This window comes from Daktulosphaira vitifoliae, unplaced genomic scaffold (assembly GCF_025091365.1).
Source record: "Daktulosphaira vitifoliae isolate Bord-2020 unplaced genomic scaffold, ASM2509136v1 Scaffold_1, whole genome shotgun sequence".
Taxonomy (NCBI): domain Eukaryota; kingdom Metazoa; phylum Arthropoda; class Insecta; order Hemiptera; family Phylloxeridae; genus Daktulosphaira; species Daktulosphaira vitifoliae.
The window spans coordinates 25,417,002-25,440,611 of NW_026099572.1; the positions used below are offsets into that span (position 1 = coordinate 25,417,002).

Consider the following 23,610-nt stretch of genomic DNA (forward strand, 5'->3'; position numbering starts at 1 on the left):
CTTTTTTTTTTTTTTTTTTTTATCATTCGGTAACAAAGATTATGGAATGTGTATTTACTGACGAAAATATATACTTTTTCCTGCTTAGTTTTCGCGACAAAATTAATCAGTGTGTTTTTGTCCAACCTACATTTATCTTTGTTGGCTTTATGCATTATATCATTTAAGATTTTTATTATTCTATTAAGCATAATGTTATCAATTTTTGACTGCTAATATGATAAAATTTAAAGAAATATAATTCTGTTTATCTGATATATATTAGTTTGATTTTTTTTACTCATCATTTATGTACAAATATATACAACGTGTCAAGTAATTATTCAGACATTATCTGGAAAATTAATTTTTCCCTTTAATTGCCATTGTTTTACAGACCTTTAAATATATGATCAACACCATTAAAAAAATGAATGAACGAGCGATTAAGCCACACTTAAAAATCTGATAGAGATTACACTATAAAATCACTCCTGTTTATTGTTTGTATTTGTTGCATTTCTTGTGTGTAAATCGTTCACATAAATGCAAAACAATCATATGACCATTGGCACATTTCTATGCGTATATGAAAATGCGAGTTCAGTATCGATTTAAAGAAAGCATATTGTTGTCTAGACGAATACCATAAATGATTGTAAATTATAATTGTACTCTCTGTTGTCGTTAAATAAAATTGACAATCGACTAAAATGTCAATATAACATTCGAGGGATATAATTCTCGTGCCTAAAGTCTATTCGCTCTTTGAACCATATCATAATTGTGATATTTTCAACCGTACAAGTTATTCGACAAACGTTTTTTGTTTTAACTTGACACCAAAGAAATATGTCATTTACATTTGTAGATTATAGGAACGTGTGTATACTTAATCTAACAAATATATTGGCCCGTTGTCGCTGATTGTGCCATGTTAACGTAGAATTGATAATGTTTAGACAAATCAACCAATCGCTGTTTTATATCGTTATTTTCTCGGTAAATTTGGCCAACCATGAAGAATAAATACCGAAAATAATGATTATTTATCTTATAGAAACCATTATCATTTTTTATGGTGTAAAAAAATTATTTTTCGTGTTTCTAGGAAATACTGAAGTGCGATTAATAAATATATGACTAAATTACAAATTTCTAAAATTCGTTGTAATAAAAAAAAAAAACTCCCTTCCCGAATTCTAGTTCTCTCGCCGTGTTTAGAACTCTCGAAGGCAATTCAAGGGCGTCCACAATGTACACGAAGCGAGCAGGGCGTTGCGCAGCTGTTAGCACACTCCTCGTGCATGCGACGCGCCGCCGTAACTCGTGTGCATACTCATAACAAAACCATCGGTGCCGATTTCACGTGGTACAAGTATCGATAGTGCTCGATTACGATTGTTGGCTATGGCAGCAGTAGTAGCTCTGCACGCAACCGAGTACCGCAATAACGTCGTGGTGGGGGACAACGTTCATAATGACGCTCGGAAAATAATCGATAGTGCCGTACGGCGCCGTGCGTGTGCGTGCGGATTGTCGTCGGGCGCACACCGCGATTCCTGAGGACGTCCAGTTTGTGTTGAGCGCGCGGTTTGTCATGCCAGCAGTGGTTCTGCCGACCCGCCACTGTATTGCGACAACGACGACGACGACGACAACAAATAATTCTGGTGCGACAACAGTGTCTTCTAATACTGCTGCTGCTACTACGGTATACTGGTTGCCTGTGGATAATTCGACTGTAAGTCGTTTTTGCTGTTATTGCGGCAGCCGTTTACAGTTCGTTGCCGGTACTTCGGGTAGTTATAATTATTACGATACGTCGTGTTCGCCCCTATCGTCGTCGCCGCCGCCGCCGTGTAGGGTCTGCCGGTGTGACGGTTCCTCCATCGTGTTTTTAGTGCCGTATGTGCTCGGCCCGTCGTGGTTCCGACCGATCGTATTGCCGCCCGCGTTTGTCGCCGCTGCCAATCACCTCAGGCATCATCGAAGGATACAGCTGTACAACACGGCCGTCACCAGTATGGAGACTAGGTAAATACATTATTTCGCCAGACCCTTTGGTTGGCATCTTTTTCTTATCACTACTGCTGATAACATATGGCTTAATCCCGAGTTGTTATTACGGACCCTTTGTATAAACGACATCCGTCGTCTTGCCCCTCCCAAGTGGCGTTTGCAGGAACTTGACGATGAACTGTGGCGGACGCCATCGTTTATTGAACCGGTCTTGAAAAAACCGCTTCGGTTGCCCTTGAACCTATATCCCCAGCCGCGCAAGCAAACGCAGCCGTTCTCTTTTTTATTTTCTGTCTGACCTAAGTTCCATGATTTGAGAGAGGGGACTTACACAACAGCTGCGCTTACCGTCCGCGTGTTTTTCGAAATACGCGAACACAAAGAACGACAAATTCGTTTGCTAGTGAAAGTTTTTCGCTTCCGCTCGACCACCGTCGTGTGTCAGCCGCTCGGTATAATTAATAATATCGTTATAATCCAGGGGCCCGGTGGTGGTCAGCACGAGCCGCAGGGACGTTGACCTCCATCGTGGTTGCCTCGTGTAATTATACATAAAACGGCTGCCATCCCCTTTTTATCGTAACGGTTGGGTTACGCAATGCCCTCTGTCGGTAGAGGGGTGGTGTGCACTACAAACAAAACAATGTATGAGCGCAAAAAAAAAAAAAAGCTCCCCTCGATTCGTATGTGTATGCGTACATAATGTATACGATGTGATAAATGCGCTTAACATGTTTGAAATGCACTTAAACCCAACCGACAGCTAATCCTAATAACATAGTTTTCAACCGGATAAACTTGCGTTTGACCAAATTTGTAGTTAATTGTATTTTGTAGTTTTAATTTTGAAGTCAAAAATATATTTCGTATAACTTACACTGATAAAACCGTATGTATTTGACCATGGCAAACTCTAATGGGTTTGCTCACGCTAAAATGTAACATGCATTGAACAATGTGACGGTAGTTATTTTATTGCTTTTTACAAATGGGACTCCTAATCACATTATCCGACTGTTAAGGATTTGGGTTCAATCGAGGTTGTATTCAGTTCTACTAGATCGATTGAATAATACTACTCGTCATTTTAAGGATTAAGTTTTGTTACATAATCGCGTAAAACTGACTGATAAAAAATATCATTTCTTATCATTATAAATGCACAATAACGTTGTAAACGGGCAAATGTATGACGACTATAATCTTTTTCATTGTTCAAACATTTCACTTAATAGATACATTGAGTTAAAATAATGTATTTTATATTATTTATGTGGCAATAATATAACATTAAGTAATGAACACACGGTGCTTAACTAACGGCATTACCACCTGGTATGTGTTTCATAATTAAAGAGAGACGAGAACGCACCCGATTTCGCTGTGAAATTATTCGGTTCAGACTGTGTCCCGTAGCAATTACATGACTCTAGAAATCTCTAGAGCGGGAGAAAGAGGGAAATGTCGTTAACGGGCGCATCTTTGGAACTAGGGGAAAAGGTATGGGGACACGGCTGCGGTTGTAAAATGCACAGAGTATCGGAGTTTCTTCGCACCCCAACATCTATGCCATTCGACTACAGTAGTATGGACCCTTCGCTCAAAGAAACCTTCTTCCCAACGTATATCGTTCGTACCGAATGTTCTGCCGTCGTCGATCTAAAGGTTTCCTAAAATGCGATGCGTTTGGGTTTCTTTTTTCAAGAATCATCAAGCCGTAGCGTGACTTGAAACGTACACTGGGATGACGGTGCGGCCCACGGCCACGTTGCCGTACTGTGCGTCGGCCATCTGTGCGGCCGTCCTTTGTTTATTATCTCCGGGCGCGCGCACACATAATGGTAAACTCGCTTGGCTGCCTACAGTTACCCGTTTATAACAGCGACTCACAACGCACACGCATGATATGCGGGTCTTAAAATCTTAAGCACGTCCTTGCTTGCTGCCGTTCACCAAGTGCTCATGCTCGTATTCCGTATAGAGAACATGTACTCGAGATAATGAAGTACTGAGCTTCGTTTTTGTTCACAAACTGTGCAGTAAGACGTTCTATGCGGTTGGTTTTTAATAATTGGCAATGAACGTTATATAACTCGCATTGAATCATGTGAGCTAATGGAGTAGCGTTCAAATAACTCGTGATGAAGTTGTTGCTAGTTTTTGTCCGGCTGTGCGACTTTCCTGGTACATCTGTCGGTCGTAGTTTTTTCGTCCACCTACACCTCTAAAAACTACACACAAGCATACAAGTCTCCAACATAAACCTACCTTTGTACATAGCCGATGCACACCTGGGCATTCGTTCGGCGTCCGACGAGGAGGGACAGGTATATCGCCAGGTGGTTTTAATAATAATATATATGTATATGTATGTCTGTATCCTGAAGCAGCAGCGGGCCCAACAGCAATCTATAGAACTGATACTTATGTGTAGACACTCGGTATAATAACATAATAACAAAAGTTGTGTGAATTCCCGTGCGTCTGTTCACTCTACGTGGAGACCTATAGTACCTGTTCGTTCAGGTTGTAGGAGGTTTTTGTGTCCCTACGTGAAAAAATGACATAACTACCGCCACTTCCCCCGGCCATAGTTGTTGCTTTTTGTTATTGCGAAATGTTTTTTATATCGTGTTCAGGGTACATTTCCGTAGCCCGTGGTGAGTCTAACCGCTTTGGCCTAATTTTTCTAGCATTTATTCGCGCACTATTAGAAATTGGCCAGTGGTTTCAAGTGAAAAGTGAAATCATTCGATAGTACAGTTTTTTTTCGGTCGAGTTGACATGCGGAAAAAACTGCCGTTTAACTCCCTCCGCCCTGTCTAAAGTCTTGTATTATTCAATCGTTGTTACATAGATTGTTCAATAATATGGTTTTTTTTGTTCTACACAAATTTTCAAGTAAAATCTGTTCCGTTCGCTATTCGCACGCCTTCTTTTCCCACCTAACTTCTTAATCTCGACTATTCGCTAAGTGTGCATGACATTTTTAGACAAGGCTAACCGGGTCCGGCTGTATCAAATAATTATTATTTACCACTATGTGTGAGTATATTTTTGTAGTGACAACGAAGAAGTCATTATGCGGGTCAAGGTATCGCACAGATCGTACGGATTCGTTATTGTCCTTAAAAAATCTGAGAAAATAGAGCACCGTAGTTTTCTTTTATATCTATGAATTTACTATAAAACTGTTGTAATGGAAGTTCTATTTTGATAAAAAAAAAATTATGTAATGTCTACTCCGAGGTTATTGGGCTCGTATGTTCAAATTTTTGTCACTTGCTTTTATTTTTGATTAAGTAAACTAATACTTCAATTGAACTAGTATGACTTAAACGCCTCTGTAATTCTATTTTACGCCATTTAATGCCGACGTAGTAACATTCGGTTGTTCTGCGTGAAAAAGTTATTCGTATATTTTTTGCTGTCTTTCACGCATAACGTGCATCTAAGTTGGTGACAGATTATGTGTAAACGCAAATAGAATGTGGTAGAGGATTTTTTTCTTTTTGAAGTATGCAAAACAGCAGCACAGCTGTGCGGAACTAGCAGCTGCTGGTCGTTGCGACCCGTACCGTCCTGGGAACGAACGTTCAAAACTCTCCCCGACCAGCCACCATCTCTGTCGATCTAGACGGCCCCTATTTCGTAACCGATGTCAGTTGGTCCTCCTCAGCACTTGCTATTTTCCTCTAATTTCTGCGGACATTCCACAATTTTGGTCAACAGCTGATCGCATCGCAGGGCTATTGCTCAAAGTCGTTTTATCAACTAGTATTGACCCCTTAGACGTTAATACGTGTGTGAGGATCAGCTGTTCGTCGTCGTAGATATCGAATGATTCACACCTTAAGAAAGGGCGAGAGGGAATAGGTAATTGTCTAACTGGGAGACCCGGTTGTATACTCAGCAATACCGTTTACAACGGGATCCCTCATGCGGGACAAATTCCCTGCAGTGATTCTCAAATCTTAGTCAACGACCCCTCAACGGACGGCTGCGAACACTGTGTCGTTTACAAACCCCTCGGGACCGGTTTAAGAAAGTAGGTGCGATGACACCATTAGGACGACATTATCATATCCCTTCGACGGTTACAGACGGACCCCGAGCGCGAAAGGGTTCCCCGTGCTGGAATACCGATTGTCTGACGGAGAAAGAGAGTGAGAGAAGAATAACAATAAAAGAAGAGGATTCCTATTTGGCTTTGGTTCCCACCGTCTGTGTCAAGGGCGGTTAGTCGTCTGCCGTCGTGTCTTCTTTAAGCCGCGTCGCTCTCTCAGTTCTCTACAGTGGTGCGTTTTCAGTTCGGCTCACAACGTTACTTAGTTATTTTTCGTTGCGTTGGTGCTACATAACACGTTGTTGATTCATTGTTTTAGTGTAGGTTTTTTTAGTTTTAATTTAGTTTCTTAATATGGATCGCGATTATCACGATTCTCTTAAAATGAGAATGGCTACGCTGTTACCACCGTAAGTATTAGATATTGTGTTCTCATTGTGTATTAAAACATAAATTGTAATCTTACTAATGTAACGCGTGTTAAAAAAAGTACTTTTGAAGAAAAAATGTACACCCGTTGGACGAATACTTGGAACACAATTATTTAAAAATTACATATTTCTTTATACCATTTGATTTTCAAGAAAAGTTTAGGAACTTGCTTTTATTATTCTCCACCTAAATAGTATCAATGTACTTTCGGGAAAACGTGTATATTTGTGCATACACTTGTGTGTGGCCTAATTAGGAAATACACGTGACATTTTATGGCGCCTAGTCACAACATAGTTACAATCGAGTCAAGGGTATGCGCGGCCCACATGTATACATTGCTATTATACTATTGCTGTATTTGTATGTAATATATATATATCTCTACGGTTCGTGTGGTGGTGGTGAAGGCAACGGCGTTGCTTTTACGCAACCGGTTGCGACATAGTCGGGAAAGCCGTGCGGACGGGAAAACGCGGTCGCATGTGACGGCACTGCGGCGACGAGTCGTCGGCGAAAAGGAAGTGACCTTGAACACGGCCGACCTTGTTCGGCGATTGTGGTTTAAGGCGAGTTGTTATGAAACTAGTAAAGTACAAACCCCCCCTTAAGATAAATATTTATCGTGCCCCTTCTTTCTACAGCAGTACCATACGTTACCCCGCTGTAATCGAATAGTGTGATCATCGACCATGTTTTCCCATGTGATGAACGGTTTTACCGGACTGTATTGCGTTTGGGATATTTTGAACTGTATTGGAAGCCGAAATGATCGATCGGTATAAATTTTACTTGCTCGGAGAATACAAGTGGCCTGTGAGAGAAAATGTGTGTTATTTATCTAATCGCGTCCGTCTTCTCCGTAACTGTATTCCATTGTGTCGACCCATTAACATTTGTAGTGGGGTGGTGTGTGTGTGTGTGATTCGCAGTTAAAGCGATTGTTGCAAGAAATCGCTTACGTTTCGTTAATCTGCTCGTCTGGGTGTATTGTTTGGTCGTCGCGACACGAAATAATGATTTTCGTGTCGGATTCCCATTGTGTGTAAAAGTCGATATGGCACCGGTGTACTTTTTATGTCTGATGGGCTAGCGCGACGTTATCATCTTCCGCGAAGTTATCGACCACGCTCCTGCGGTCGTTATCAGTTATAGAAACGCTTTTGATAAAATGTTATATTTTTTACGCGATAGTGTTATACATAATGCGTATGCATTATGTATTGCCAGGCGTTTTTGTGTTCGTATGGAACCGCACGGCGCGTTTTTATTCCTGCCGCATACAATTCGGTTTGCCGAGACCCGACACGACCGGTCCTCGGGTGGGGATACGCACACCGGTAGGTTATTGTGTGTATGTGCTCTATTCTCACCACCGCTGCAGCAAACACCTCTCTCGACCACCAAGGCCAGACTAGGATTCGAAGGCTGGTTCGGGTGACGTCACACCTGGTTTCTTTGTTGTCTCGTTTTCCGCTATATTGTGTGTAAAGAAAGACCGAGGATACAATGCGTGCGTGTGTGCGTTAGCATTTACTGGCACGAAAAATGGTCGTGCCCGAAGAATTTACCCGAAAATCTACACCTCCGCCCCCCCGACGTCATCCCCGGCTCTATTGTGTCAGGTAGTACCGTCTGAGAATCTCGAGGAAAAAAAATATTCTACAAAGATATACTTCTCGTTTTGAAAATTGAGTATTACAGGTCGCCAGATTTCTGGTAAACGTGTACTTATAATGCAGTGCCGTTTGCTCGCATTACAAGGTTTTGGGACCTACGGTATATGTTATCCAGCAGTATATAAACGTGTATGTGGAACACAACGTAAATGCCACAAGTCACTCTTCCGTCTGAAATAAATGTCGGCGAAGGAATAATTAATATTATAAAATGCGTTATACATAATTCATCGGTCGAATATCTGTTTTGAACCATCTCTCTTGAAGTGTACGGCATGTCCATTAATATTGTTATTTCTCTTCCGCGTGGTCGCCGAACCGTTTGAACTCCCACCAAAAAACATTTAAAGTAACAACATAAAGTTTTTTGTGACTCGTTCCTATATTTCGAGTTATAACCTCCACGTATATGTTTTTTAGGAGACATAGTCTTACCGGTTGGCCTTACTTGTTAACCACTTTAGTCCTTTTTTCCTAGTTGAATGTTCAGCTCAATGACCGTTGTGGTTTCGTTGCGACTAAACCAAACGTAAAAACAAATATAAATGTATTTTTTGCATTCGGAAAATATATTTTGTGTTATTCACAATTACTGACACTGCTGTTGTAGCCTCGTAATTAACAAATTACGTTGCGTAAAACGTTCACCTTGGCACTGGCAGTGGAAATTCTCGTTACCATTGGCGTTATCGTGTTCGTTACAGTAGGCAATGACTGTGTGTTAAAGTATTGATTCCACGACTACAATATCATTATGTCATTATGATGAGAGAATCTATTTTTGAAATGCATTCATTTGCACTAGTACATTCTATTACTCGCTATTCGATTTCGGCCGACAGTTGATTTCGTTGGGGAACGATCAACAGTCTTTGTTGTGCATTTCTATTTATTGTGTTGACCGTTCTATCGCCGGCCTTGTATACTCTATACTTAAGGAACCAGGAAGGCCTTCGGCAAACACAGTCGTGGAAATTTAATTCGACTAAGGCAACAACAATGCAGCCACCATTGAGTAGGCACCTTTCTCGGCGTAACTTTTCCCCTCTCCGTAACCGACTCTGTTATGTGTTAATTTCGTTATTACAGCGCTATTCAATTGCAATATCCACGTCTCTTTAAGTTAATATGTAAATTTCATAATACAAACAAATCGTACATAAGCTTAATTAGAATAACCGTTGCAATAGTTTGACCTAAATTGTTTTTTTGTTTTCTGTTACAGGTCAGTATATTCGGGTTTAGACGAAGCTGCTTACGCTAGTATTAAAGATTCTGTTAGAGAATTGTGGAATCTCATCGGGTAAGTGTGCGGTCTTCTTAAGCTGAGAGAGGTGACCATAGTCATTCGTTAGTGGAGGTGCAGACTACGATGGCAGTGACACGCGGCCTTGGCATTCGCCATCTGCAGTGTCTAACACCGCGTCGAAGGTCTCCCGAGAAAAATAATGCAAAATATTCGTCACACCGTCGTCTTGGTATAATAATAGGGAAAATGTTAATAATATCATAACACTTCCGGCACGTCAACGAGCCGACCGAATTCGCTTTGCCATTTCCAGTGTTGAGGGATGCGACGATCGATGATAGTTGCTCTGCCTTGGCAAAGTGCACGGGATCTCGTGGACCAGATGAGTTTTGCCGTATCGATAAAGTTTATTCCATGGGGTGACGGCGCCCCATTCCCATAGCAACACCCGTGGCACGATATGCATTACTTCTACCCCTCCTCGGTTTTAGGGGCGTGGCCCACGCGGTCGTAAAGTTTCAACGGCCCCGGCGGATCGTAAATGGCTACGGATTTATACTTTGACTCTAGTTTTCCCAAACGGGATTTTCCAACGCAACTCTTGTTCAAAGACAAAAGCTTTGTTGGTTTTGCTGATTCTGTTGATATTGTTTTAGCTCTGGTGAAGTAGATATCTCCAGAGAGCTTTTGGCCTGTCCGAGTGAAATACAATAGAGCGATAGCAGTATTCATGGATTTTACCTGTTCCGAGTTTGTCGACATGTCAAACACCGAACATTGAATAATTATAATTGTGCCGTGAATTGCATTTTTAATTCATTGTCTCCGGGAAAATTATTATTAGGAGGGAAAAGCCCTTCTAATGCAATCAACTTGATGGCAGTAAAATATTTTTAAAAATTCGTTGATTGTTGTTACTATCTAGGTACTAGTTGTAAACGTTCAACGGTGCATGTCGCCTATCTTATGCGCACGCATGCATCTGTTATTTTTTTTATCAGACGTTTTTTTTTCAAAGAACATACGGTTAGTGGTGATATGGTCGTGCGTATCTTTATCGACAATCGTGTTAGTACGTAGCGACCAGCAATGGTTCTCAAATGCGGCCGGCACACACGCCCAAAAGCTGTCAAAGTTGTCCATATATGGACACAACCGTCGGTGCAAAGTGAAGGGGTTATTTGAAATCGCGAAGTCCTTGATGCCGGTAGTTGTTGTAAACTCTAAGTGTGGAAAAAATCCAAACGTTTAGGAAGATGCGGCCACCGCCTACTCTTTGTTGACTTTCTCCGATTCCGTCCTTTTGTGTATCTTGCGTGTCGTCACAATAATGATATTACACTGGCACAAAAGCATCGGCATCCCACGTCCTCGTTGTCCACGACTCGAACCTCTCACCACCGTCGCTGCCGCCCGTTGAGCACTGCGTAACTCGACTTTCACTCGAAAAATGAGTTACGTTTCATGGTCGAGCGTTTTTCAGAGCGGAACTCGTGACCCGATTGAGTAATTTTCATGAAAATCTTCCACCTAATGACGAGAGTCGCCCGTAAAAAGCCATTAAGAGGAAAAATGCCGCCGCGGTGACCGATCAATAGATTTCTCTTTCCTTTTATCTTTCTCGCAGTTTTCCTTCCGTCGCAGTAATGTTGGCGCTTACGCGTGTCTATTGTAAAGCAACGAGGAAGTCTCTATTTGGCACGTGCACAAGATTGCGATACGTTGGCTACGACATTATTGCAGCCGCACTAACTGTCAAATGATAAAAATATAAAATAAACAACTGCTGTAGACGCATTAACTAATTTGAATAAAATTCCGTAATTATCGTATGTTTTGAGGTAATTATGTGTTCGTTGTAATGGTCGACCGCGTGTGTCCGGTCTTGTTTTCATTCGCTTTATTACGCATGTGTTTGTCGGACCGGACAACGCAGCAGTACATAACACGTTATTATCTCATATCGTCATTATCATTAATAGTTTCGGTAAATTATTATTTTGCGTTTCGCCCATATGCCGTTAAGGTAGTCCGGATACGACGGACGTGTATTTCATGGGCACACATTGCATTGGTGTTATGGCACTTTAGTGTCGCCACCGTGTGTTTGGGCCTACGAGAAACACGTGTAGCGGCACTTCTCTGATTTCTATCCGTCTCGTGTGTATAAACGAATACGCTGTAAGGTTTCTCTTTGTGGTGTTGGTCTCTTTTCTCGTCCTGCCGCCGTTCTCTCTCCTTTGCGGCGGCCGTCTCATTGCGCAAAAAATTCCACGCCGATCGTTAGATATTTTTTTGAGCGGCTCATCTAGGACACAGTCGCCACTCGGGAGAAAGTAAAAGTACCTCGTAAATAGTACTGTTTTTTTATTTATTTTTTTGTAAGCGCCAAACGGAGCATCCGTCGTCGCCTTCTATCGGCAATGAACCAGTTACCAGTATATAACAGTAGAGGCGGCAGCGGGAGAAAGCGGCTTAAATATAATACGTTACGTGAACATACGTAACGTCGTCGTCGCCACCGCTGTTATGCTGATAGTGAGGAGAAGACGAACAAGGCGGTCCCGCCGTTCACTTTTGCAATGACACGATTTCAGTCTGCGCTCACGTTGATAATGAGTTTTCCAACGGTGTTTTTTGACCACCGCGGTCGTTAAAGTAATTTCTTTTCGCACTGACCGTAACGATTTTCTCTCTGAGGAGATTGCCGGGGGAGGCACACGATTGCTCAGACCCAATTCTGTTTTGAGTACGAAATGGAACGTTCGATTTATAATTTTCAACGGATGCTTTTTTTTTTCTGTGCTACGCGAAGACGTCGTTCTAGCGTAATGCACAAAAAAAGCAGTCGCCACTATGTTCCCTCGATGAGTCACGTTTTGTAAGGCCCCGTTCGCGCGAATCGATACTCGACGAACGCGCTCGGCCCCTTTTTGTGTTTTCAGTCGCAGGACGCGCCTTCCCGGATTACATTTGTTCGGTGCTGCTGTTGTTGATGTGCTCACCCGGTCGTGTGCTCTACATTGTACATGCGAGTGTGCACATACGGAAAAGCTCTGCGAACCCCTTTCGCGCATTTGTTCCCAACAACCCTCTCGGTGTGGGTGTACGATTTTAATTATAAAACGCCAAGGCTTCCGGCGAAGTCGTATCCGGTCGGATTATAAACGGCCAGACCCAACGTCGTCAATTGCGATGCCGCCGATCTCTCGGGGCCCTCTGAACATACGCGCATGTGGATATTTTAATTCCAGACGTGCCATCGAAACAGCCTAGCCGGCAATGTGTCGACTGAATGCTGTCGTTAAAAAATCAAATAGTTTCGCTTTTGAAGTACAATCCTTGTGTCTAGAACGAGTGTTAAAATTCTCATAAACCGATTGTATTCAGATTTTGTAGTTGGCCTATCCTTGAGTTTCATCCATGGTTGCTTTGTACACACTGTGTTTGTGCTGCCGTCACTTTCACTGTTGTTTTCACAACGGCAATTTGTGACTTACAACAATAAACGACGCCGCAAGCTAATTTTATGTTTTGGAATAGTAAAATCCTCACATTTGTTTACCCTGAAATGAAAATGTTATTTTCAAGACTAGACCCACTTCTATTGTTGTACCGATTGTATGTTTATTATTTCTAATTCAGCTCGTATGCGTATGATTACTCGACTGGGGTTAGGACCAACTTTCCTCTGCGAGCGCACCCAAAAAGACAACTACCGTGTATCACTTGATGTGTTACAGACCACCGACTTCTCCTTAATACAAGTTCAATAAAATCGAACTTTTTTGCTGGCTGTTTTAAACGTTTTACTGCGCATTGTGTACGTTCTCGATTTTTTTTCAAATCTAAAAAAAAAAAAGCGGTCGTCTCGCGCAATAACTCATCGAGGTCGACACGTGACGGGCATGTCGTTCTCGACGGCCCTTTATATGTTATTATAATTCGTTTTAAGTATTAGTTCGAGTAGTTGTGTGTTGTTTGCTGGTCATTTTGGTCGTTTCGTCCTCTGCAGGACATTCAAGGATGTGCCCTCGGTCGAGACGACTTAATATCAACACCTTTTGAAACAATGTAACCATTACTAACGAATTACAGCGCTTTCAATGTTATTCTTTCGACCAAAATCAGGTCGACCCCGTCTCGTACTATATAAATAATTTTTGTGCTATCGATACTTTGGTGGTGGGTATACACGACAACATATTTGTTAACTTGTGGTCAAATCGCAAAAACTCAAGTTGAAATGTTAAAAACAACAGGCTGGTTTTAGACATTTGTGTCATGGCGTATAATATGTTTTTTATCGCCGTATCAAATATTAGGCCTTGACTTTGAAATCATTTGTATAATTATTGTATTGAAAGCCAACACTACAAAATGTTGATAAACTATCAGTTAATTTGTGAAATAAATAATAAAAGGTTATTATTACTTTATCAATCAAACTGAGTCTCTAGCCAACGAATAATTATTTACGTAACTATCAGTTTCGTTTCTATTGTCCCAATATATCTAATTTTCACTAGAAAATATTACACTTTCAGTAGCGATTGTACAGTTAAGACATGGTGATCTAACTAATGGGATCGATTTAATTTATCAGTAAACTCGATTAGTTACACTGTCAAGTATATTTGTTGAAATGACGTTCTGTCAAAAATATTTTTACTTCGATGAAAATTTACTTAAAAAAAAAAGTGATATTAATCGAAGATTTTTTTTTTTTTGTCCAAACCTAAATAGCCAAAACTGTATAATTTAAAATATTATAAAATCTTCTTTACGTCATTGAAAACACTTTTAAAGTGCTGCCTTAAGCAAATAAATAACATTGCAATATATAACATCAAGATGAATAAATAAATAAAACACTGATGCCAAAAGTCACAAAAAAAAAAAAAAATTAGCGACATTGAATCTTCATTGCGCTGTTAAGTCTAAAGTAATAAAATATATTACTATCACCTACACGAATATTACATTATTTTCGTTGATTTTTTTTTTTTTTGCTGGCACTTTGGTAATCTCTGTTTTTGTCGCATACAGCGGAGTCGAGGTGCTGTAATTCGTTTTTTCAATAGTTCAACAAAACACCGCCATCGTTAACACTGTTCTTTTAAGTATTATTCGATAGTCAACTATGTTTATAATGAACCGTATTACGCTCATTGACTTTTGCGTAATTTACAAATAGTTCCACGGCGTAAAGTCTAATCGATTTTAAACGCGGTAAATAATTGTTATAATTGACTAATGGTTTTTTTACATTATTTGTGTTAGTTGTGTTCTTTCATTTGTGTTGACTTCACATGTTTCTGCATAAATGAAATGAAATAATATTAAATACTCCAAACTACTCAACTGCTGTAGTATTATAGACGTTGTTTTATAAAATGATTTACGAAAAGTTTCGTTTTTAAAGTATTCAATATTGTTTTAGTTTATTATTCTAGTTTATAATAATCGTATAAAAAAAATGGCGCATATAAAACGATGTGCTTTTGATGTACGATTTCAATGTAGTGTGAACAATTTTACCCTCAGTAAATACATTTTTGGCTACTCTCGTGACATTTTATTTATAAATTATACTGATAATTTGTTTTTATTTTTTTACAGACTGAAGGGCACCGGTGGTAGTGCTCTGGGTGGTGCTAGCAGCGCATTAGTAGGCACCAGTGGTAATTTAGGCGCGGCAGCGGCCGCTGCTGTACTTGGCGGCGGTAGCAGTCGTGTGACGTCGTCTGGCGTTGAGCTTAGAGAGCTCAGGCGCCACAACTATAAAGCTTCCGTGTCCGTGCTGTCCCATTTGAACAAAGGCAACGCTGCGTCGCCCTACGTCAGTATCGGAGCAGGACACAGACAGCGAACCAGAGCCCATCGGGCCATGAACATGGGCCAGAAAATATCTAGTGAGTGATTGTGACGCAACAAAGCGAAATAATAATAGTAGCCCTATTGTTCTTGTGCCCCATTCGATACGACGTTCCCATAAAACTCTATTTCAACATTTTCGCGAGCTCCGCCACAACGCAACCGCATGCACACTCGTGTAGGTAAAAATTACTTTTTGAGAATAGGTGGAGCCGTTGTAAGAAGTTGTCGTGGTGTGTGCTTGCGACGGTACATGAAATAAAACGATTACGATAATACCACGTGTACACGTTGATCAATATTTTGTGCAAATTCACGATCGGACTCTAAAAATACAATGTGATATTATTCAAAGTCGGATTTATCGACAACAATTTTTCCAACCTTAAAACACGTTTTCTTATCTAACGAACGAACCACAGCCGTAGTCGTGTCCTAAGCACCGCGTGTTACTCATCGGCCGTTAAATACCCACTATTAAACTTTAAAAATATATACACAGAGTCGCGTTATTTTTCGTTATAACTAATTTATATTAAAATATATATTAATATATTTATTTGTGTACACTCGGAAATAATATTGTTGTATATTTATATATATATATATATATATCTGTATATTTTTATTTGTATGAACCCACCGCACTTTTTCTGCGGCCAATTGTGTGACACTGTCGGTAATTTCGTTAATACATCATATTAAATAATAGAATTCGCACCTTTTTCGGTTTCGCGTTTACCGTTCCAATGACTAACAGGACGTTCCCCGGTACCGAACGAGGCGATCATGTGGCCACCGATGCCGTCACCGTTGGCAAAACCATAAGTAAGTACGCTTGAAATTATGAACGCCTCGAATGAGTTCAACTTGGGTGTTATTTTCCATTCTGTGCTGAAAATATTTAGAAGTCTCGTCATTCGTTTACACATGGTCATCAGTTTAATTTATGATTTTTTTGGTTAGCTCAAAACCCAATTAGTCTATTTCAAACGTATTTTAGAGTTAGGAGATATATTACGCGAACCACCGATTTAAAAAATCATCAAAACAGAACCTAACCCCTAACGTTTATTTTACTTGCCTATCGAATAACGTGACGATACCTTTGTAATTCAAACTAATTGTGCATTTACTTCTCAGGTGGAGTTAAAACTGTTAGCCGCGAAAGTGCGCAACCATACAAACCAGTAGTGCCAAGAGAACTGGCTCAAGATTTCGCTCGTCCGGCCAGACTAGACATATTGTTAGACATGCCACCGGCATCCAAAGAAGTACAAGTCAAACACGCCTGGAACGCAGACGATAGGTCTCTAAATATATTTGTTAAGGTAATTCATCCATCATCATATTCTGGATAATTGTATTGACAAAAGAAAAACGTTTTCTGTTAACAGGAAGAAGATAAATTAACATTCCATAGGCATCCTGTAGCTCAAAGCACAGATTGCATTAGAGGCAAGACTGGCTTAACCAAAGGTTTGCATGTTTGGGAAGTTAACTGGTCGACTAGGCAGCGTGGAACACATGCAGTAGTCGGTGTGGCGACGCAAGATGCACCACTTCACTCGGTCGGTTACCAAAGCTTAGTGGGAAGCAATGACCAATCGTGGGGTTGGGATTTAGGGCGTAACAAATTATACCATGATTCAAAAAGCTACGACGGCATTACGTATCCAGCTCTACTCAAGCCGGACGAAACGTTTATTGTGCCCGATAAATTTTTAGGTAAGTTTTATATTTAATGTGTAAAAATATGAATTGTACGCATCTTAAATATTTATTTATTTTTTTTTAAAGTCGTTTTAGACATGGACGAGGGTACATTGTCCTTTGTTGTTGATGGACAGTACTTAGGAGTTGCCTTTAGAGGCCTAAAAGGCCGGAAATTATTTCCAATTGTTAGTGCTGTTTGGGGTCACTGCGAAATTACGATGAAATATATTGGTGGTCTTGATCGTAAGTGTTAAAATAAAAAATAAAAAATTGCAATATATTCCTGACAAGGTTTTTTTTTACAGCTGAACCTTTACCACTAATGGACTTATGTAGGCGAGTCATTAGACAGCGAATTGGCAAACAATATCTAGAAGAACGTGTCATGGATCTAAATCTGCCCCAGTCATTGAGCGTATATTTACTGTATCGAGACAGGAGATAACGGGTCCAAAGGCCAAGACCAAATATATTGATCTACAGATCTCAAACGTTGATCCAATTGCTCCCTACTTATATCTGTCCTAGCCTTTAAAATTGTATGACCGCCCATATCTCCTCTACCTCAGGCCAGTAACAGCAACATACGCCAAACTAGTCTCCCTACAGTCCAAACCCTTTTCAATTATCACCCTTTCCATGTATATAATACTCGATGCATACCCTTCCCCCCTTTTAAACTATGCAACCACAAAACTAAGTAACGACTGATGTATCAAGTGTCAAGATAGTTTTTTAATATATTAATTAATTTAAGGTTTAGGAAAAAATTAAAGAAAATTTTTGTACAAAGTCCAAAAAAAAAATGAAAAAGAAAATGCCTTTGAGGTATTATAAAGAAAGAAATTAAGCGCGCAAATCAATATCGCATATTATTTCCACCTTGTGAATTATAGTTTTTTATATTATATACATTAAATTTAGTTTCTATTCTGGTTTACTTGTACTATATTATTATTCGCGCGTGTTAAGGACAATGAATTTTTTACCAATTTTTGACAAAATTGTATATAAATACAAGTTACATGTTTTCCTCGTCATTGTTTTATATCACAAATAAAATATTATTTTGTAACAGAAAGATCCTTGGTATATTATATTCCGAAACTGTTTTTGGTATAAACAAATCTATAATAATTGTACTCAATTTGTATGAGAGTTGAAAAATAGTTTTTCATTTATTATTATTATTACTATTATTATTATTATCATTATTATTATTAATTTTTTTTTTTTTTTTTGTAGTTGTTAAATAGAAAAGATAATAAAAAAAATGTTATTGTTTCTTAAGATTTGCGCTCCCAAAATTGTTTACTTGGACATCTATATAACTGTGTTCTGTTGATAAGAAATGACGTAATGAAAGACATTTAAAATAATTATTATACATATATAAAGATAAATGAAAAACAATTGTACACTAATATTTAATTTATATATGAAACGTTTGTACATAGTAAAATACGTTTTGTTTTATTTTTATTATTATTTTTCAACGATATATTTGTTGATTGACAGCAAATTTCGTTTTGTGATAGATACGACTTTAAGTACATACTATATATGTATATAATATATAATTTTTTAAAATTTCAATTTCTGAAAACAAATTGATTCATTTGTAAATACTTTTACCTTTTGTTTTTAACAGTTTGAAGTATTATGAGACAATATTTAAATATAAAACAATCTTTTCTATGAAAAATAGTTTGCATTACAATATTGTTACCAATACTAATTAAATACAGATACCACACAATGTTCTTATTCTTATGGGTAAACACATTTATTTGGGCACATGAATTAGTTTAAATTTGTACGTGTTTGTTTAGCCAGTTGGCCATTTTTTAGTGTTGATTTTCAGTGGTTCTTGTCCTTTTTTTTTTTTTTTTTTTTTAATTCAATGACAAAACTAATACGTTTATTATTAGCCTTGGATGTATACTTTGTAAAAGATAATTTCGGAAAATGTGCAAAGGTTTTTTTTTTATTATTATTAATTATTATATTATACTTGTCAAAGTGTTACTATCAAGTAAACTAATTATTCAAAAATTGTTGTTTTTCTAATTTTTTTTCAAACTCCAACAAAAAATTCTTTACATATATAGAAAAATGTTTATACGAGTTATTAGAAAAGTAGTGATAAATAGTTGAGAATAAAAAAAAATCAAAGTATAAATAACATTTTCTAAAGTTAAAATTTTGTTTTATTGGAAAATTATAACATTTTATATTGTCGGATATTTATAAATCTATTATTCATACCAGAAAATTAAAAATTCTTTAAAATATCAGTTGATTCTTCATGTTAATGCTAATAAAAAAATTGTAATAATCAAATAGTCATTTTACAAGGGGGTTTAACTACAATAGTGTTTTGAATAATAACACTAAAAAGCTAATAGACTAATTTATTTTACTAATAGAATTTCCTATGTGTTGTCTTTTTAATACACGTCAAAGGAAATTTTTATCTAATTAAGACGTATTTTTCATTTCAAATACTCTAGGTCTTACTAATCAATCATTTCAATATACCACAAAATAATGAAAATATCACAATCTAATTAAAAATTAAGGCTCAATTTAAAAGTTCATTGAATTTCACTGTTCTGGATTACACTTATTGAATTTTATACTTGCTCTTAGGAGTATGAAGTTTAATGTGAATCATTAACATAGTACTATTAAAAAGACTATAGTATGAACATTTTCCATTAAGTCAACTTTTAAAAACTAGATCCTGTAATTAAATGTTTTAAATATTTGCCACAAATTATCAATAATTTTTACTATTAAATCTGACTTGAAATTATAAGTATTTAATAAGATATTATAATACTTTGAATGTTTACATAAATATGCAAACATTCAATAATATCAATTCCTAATGGTTGATATTAACTTTCTACAATTCAAATAATACAACTAAAATATGAATTATGTTAAATATACAATTGTAAAAAATTTTATGTAGGCCAAGATTAGTAGTGTACTAAGTTATCAAATCATTCAACATTATAAAATGATCAAAAATTTCTTTGCATAAGAAGTGGAACTTTCTTTATACTTTTGTTGGTGATTCTTAAAACTAATAATTTATACATAATGGGATATTTAAGTTTTAGGTATAATTAAATTTCTAAATTTTCAATTGTTTTTGAAAATTCAATGAATTCTGAATTCAAACAATTGTATCATAAACTACTTATTTTTTAAAACAACTATAATTTTTAAGTGTTTCCTATTTTTTACAACTATTTATAATTTGACCACACCTCATTTAAAAACAAGAATACAAAAAATTATACAATTGATTGTATTTTGCAAAAATAAATTACATATCTAAGTATAGAACTCTAATATGTCCAACAACAATTATTGATTAAAAATAGAAGGTAAATTAACTCCTTGTTTTGCTTCAAAGAATGTGTAAGAGAGAGTTATGTCATCTATATTTTCCATTTTTGGATCACTAACAAAATCTGGATCAATAAAAAAAAATACTGGCATATCAACCTATTTATGAAAAAACAAATATATTAAAATTTCAACAACAATTAAATATCAGTACTTATTACTTCTTCTTTGGGATTTAATTGTTGTTCTTCAAAACAAAAACATTGAATTTTGTTAAAATATTGTCCAGCTTCAAATGGTACAACATTATATGTACTGATACCAGTCACTGGTTTATCTAAAGGATTCTTGGCTGTATAAAATGCTAATGCTGTTTCACCTGGTGCTACCTAAAAAAATCATAATACCATTACGCAAGATATGATTAAAATGTATGATTTTTTTGTAATAAAACTAACATTAAAAAATAATCCTTTTTTTATTTATTTAAGAGTTTTTAAACTTTTTGAAGTTTTAAGATAAAAATTGAATGCAAGGTATGAATACTTTTTTTAAAAAGCTATACATATAGTGTTCAGTAAGTAAGGAAATAGGTTTCTATTGTTCTTCTAGTTTGTAACAGCTGACAAATTTCCTTACTTACTAAACACCCTATATATGTGTCCAACTACATTATTATTGAATAAAAAGTCATCAAATATTTCAATTTTAACTGTAGATTAAATACATAATATACATTAAAAATCATTTTAACATTATTCAAAAAATAAATGATATAATGCTCACTTTAATTTCTGTTTGAAGAGGTTTAAAATTCCATTGCATATTAGAAGAAGTATCAGCAGTAAAATGTACTTTAATTTGGCGGTGAGCAATAGGTTTCATTGTTTCTAATTTAGATTCTTCAATATTGTGACTTAATGTACCACCATAACTAAATGCCTATGTAAATAACATTTATCATAAAAATTAATGTTCCAATATTATTTCAATGTTTAGAAAAATAGATTAAGAATTAGAATACTTAAAATTACATACTTGACAAAACATTTTGTATAATGGTACAGCAGCATAACTAAGACCAACTGTAAGTACACCTAATGCTGATAAATAATAGACAGTAGATCGTACATTTTTTTCTTGGGTGTTATTACGTTTAGTACTGAAAGCATTTTTTATGTTGATCTTTTTTAAACCCTGGCTATATTTTGAAACACCAAAATATTTTATTGAACGTAACCCCAAAAAAATAGTCAACATTTTACAATTATTAATTATTAATCGATTTTTTTGTGAAAAAAGCAATATGAAATAGATACATTGACCAGAATTAATTAATTAATTTTGTGTTTCACATGCTTAAATAGGTTAAATATGTTGATAATATATAAAATTTATTTCATGAAATACATTATGGCTTTCAAATTTTGGCGCATTACTTAAATATTAGATTCAAAAATATGATTATTTGTTACTATAAGTCGATGTATAAAATAACATTAACGTAAACAAATATTATGAATATTAATAAAACAACTGTAGAATTAAAGTACAAAAGTAAACTTATAATTTAAAATCATCTATATTTCTACTGATGGAAAAAACAAAGCTCTTATCATAGCTTACAATCTTATCGTTATCATGAGATTTCATGACAGTAGATAATACTTATGCTAGTGATGGGCACTATTCAATAGTTATGACCACCGGTATATCTGATAGTTAAAAAAAAATTATTTATTAATAATCATTCCATTGTTATTATCCACGACTGACTAGTTTTAGACTATCAAGCTACCGTGCAAAATGTTCGATAGTTTTCATTCGAATAACATCTACAATTATTATAATCAGGGACGGCATTTAGCAATTGTGCCGCCCGCGGCTCTAAATTTTACTGCTCCTTTATATTTTGGACATCAAAAAAATGTTTCTCTATTTTTATTCTGAAATAAGCAAAAAAAAGTCTTCGACTCTATAAATAATGTATACTGATTTTAGCTTCGATGCGAAGCTGAGAAGGTATTATTTTACTATGTGTTTTTTTTTTTTTTGTGTCTGTTACCACTCTTTCTCAGCTCTCACCGAACGGATTTCTTTCAACGATACGTCAAAAGATCACAAATCGTATTTAGTGGAAGACATTACCCTCAAAAATTGAAAAAATTTCCGTTGTTCCCCGTAAATGGGGGAAACTTCCAAAAAAATTACAAATTTAAAAATCGCTAATTTTCGAAATTTTTTCAATTTTTTTTACTAAAAACTACCATAACTTTTTTAAAAATGAACATATCTATATAACTTTTTTTCGGGTTTAATTTTACTTGATAATTGTAAAGTCAACATTTTACAGTCGTGCAAATTTTCATTCAAATAAGATATATATTGTTTCATTTAGTTGTTTTACTTGCATAATATAACAGTTCGACTGTCGGTAGTTTGGTATCGATTATTCAATAACTAAATACTATCGAAAAACATGTTCCTATCGATAATTTTAGACTATTGAATATTTCATAGCATTCACTCGGTAATGTTCATAACTACTCTCTATGTAATCATTAATGAATATTAAAACACATCTCTAAATATTCATCAATTTTTTAATATAAAGTGAATAATTTATTGAATGTTTATAGTTCTATCTAAGTACAAAAGCTTAAGTTTTTATTTGCTTCTTATAATCATAGATTAAATCTATGTTATTACAGACAAAACTCAATATCGTTGTAAGATATTAATACTTAAATTTACAAAAAAATATATATATATATAAACATTGGGATAATGAATATGAGTATAGAAACAAACGATAGATTTAAAATATTATAAAACTATTACAATTCTTGCTCACTCATTTTTTCCTCAAATGTTTGAATAATATAATTTATTACATAAAGATTATTGACTTTCAATAACCACTTACAATATTTTTGTAAAATCTTAAAGTTCAATTAGATTTTTATATAATTATATTCTTTTTATTAATAATAATTTATTAGTAGTATTATTTTAAGTATAATTGATTTTCCTAAATATGTTATATAATACTAATATAAAAATGTATAATAAATTAAACACAAAATATTTTTCCGATAAATTTTATACGACAAGTGTTAAATAATAATATAGTGAGTCGACTAGAAAATTAATTGTATTAATTCTAAAAATATTATATCACCAATAATTAATAGAAATAATTAATTTTAAAACAAATACATAATTAT

The 23,610-nt window shown here is 36.1% G+C and overlaps 2 protein-coding genes across 5 annotated transcripts in view; one reads left to right on the top strand and one right to left on the bottom strand.

The window, feature by feature from the left end:
• The window catches only part of LOC126896056 (protein gustavus), a 36,247-nt gene extending 17,332 nt beyond the window's left edge, over nt 1–18,915 (top strand). Inside the window, exons 1-7 of one of the 4 annotated variants that reach the window (XM_050668493.1) lie at nt 1,549–2,016; nt 9,404–9,481; nt 15,050–15,342; nt 16,448–16,635; nt 16,702–17,032; nt 17,105–17,263; nt 17,326–18,915. In XM_050668493.1, the coding sequence (XP_050524450.1) occupies nt 1,580–2,016; nt 9,404–9,481; nt 15,050–15,342; nt 16,448–16,635; nt 16,702–17,032; nt 17,105–17,263; nt 17,326–17,465 (1,626 nt within the window). In that variant the 5' untranslated portion in view covers nt 1,549–1,579 and the 3' untranslated portion in view covers nt 17,466–18,915. Of the gene's footprint in view, nt 1–1,547; nt 2,017–6,406; nt 6,478–9,403; nt 9,482–15,049; nt 15,343–16,447; nt 16,636–16,701; nt 17,033–17,104; nt 17,264–17,325 lie in introns of those variants that run through there. The other 3 variants (XM_050668491.1, XM_050668492.1, XM_050668489.1) reach the window with 3 other exon arrangements.
• Nucleotides 18,916–20,327: 1,412 nt separating this feature from the next.
• LOC126894589 (cytochrome c oxidase assembly protein COX11, mitochondrial) lies at nt 20,328–21,929 on the bottom strand. Its single transcript, XM_050665712.1, has 4 exons — nt 21,422–21,929; nt 21,170–21,325; nt 20,605–20,772; nt 20,328–20,542 (listed from the first exon to the last, which is right to left on the bottom strand). The coding sequence occupies exons 1-4, from the start codon at nt 21,641–21,643 to the stop codon at nt 20,402–20,404; spliced, it is 687 nt and encodes a 228-aa protein (XP_050521669.1). The 5' UTR covers nt 21,644–21,929; the 3' UTR covers nt 20,328–20,401.
• Nucleotides 21,930–23,610: the final 1,681 nt, after the last annotated feature.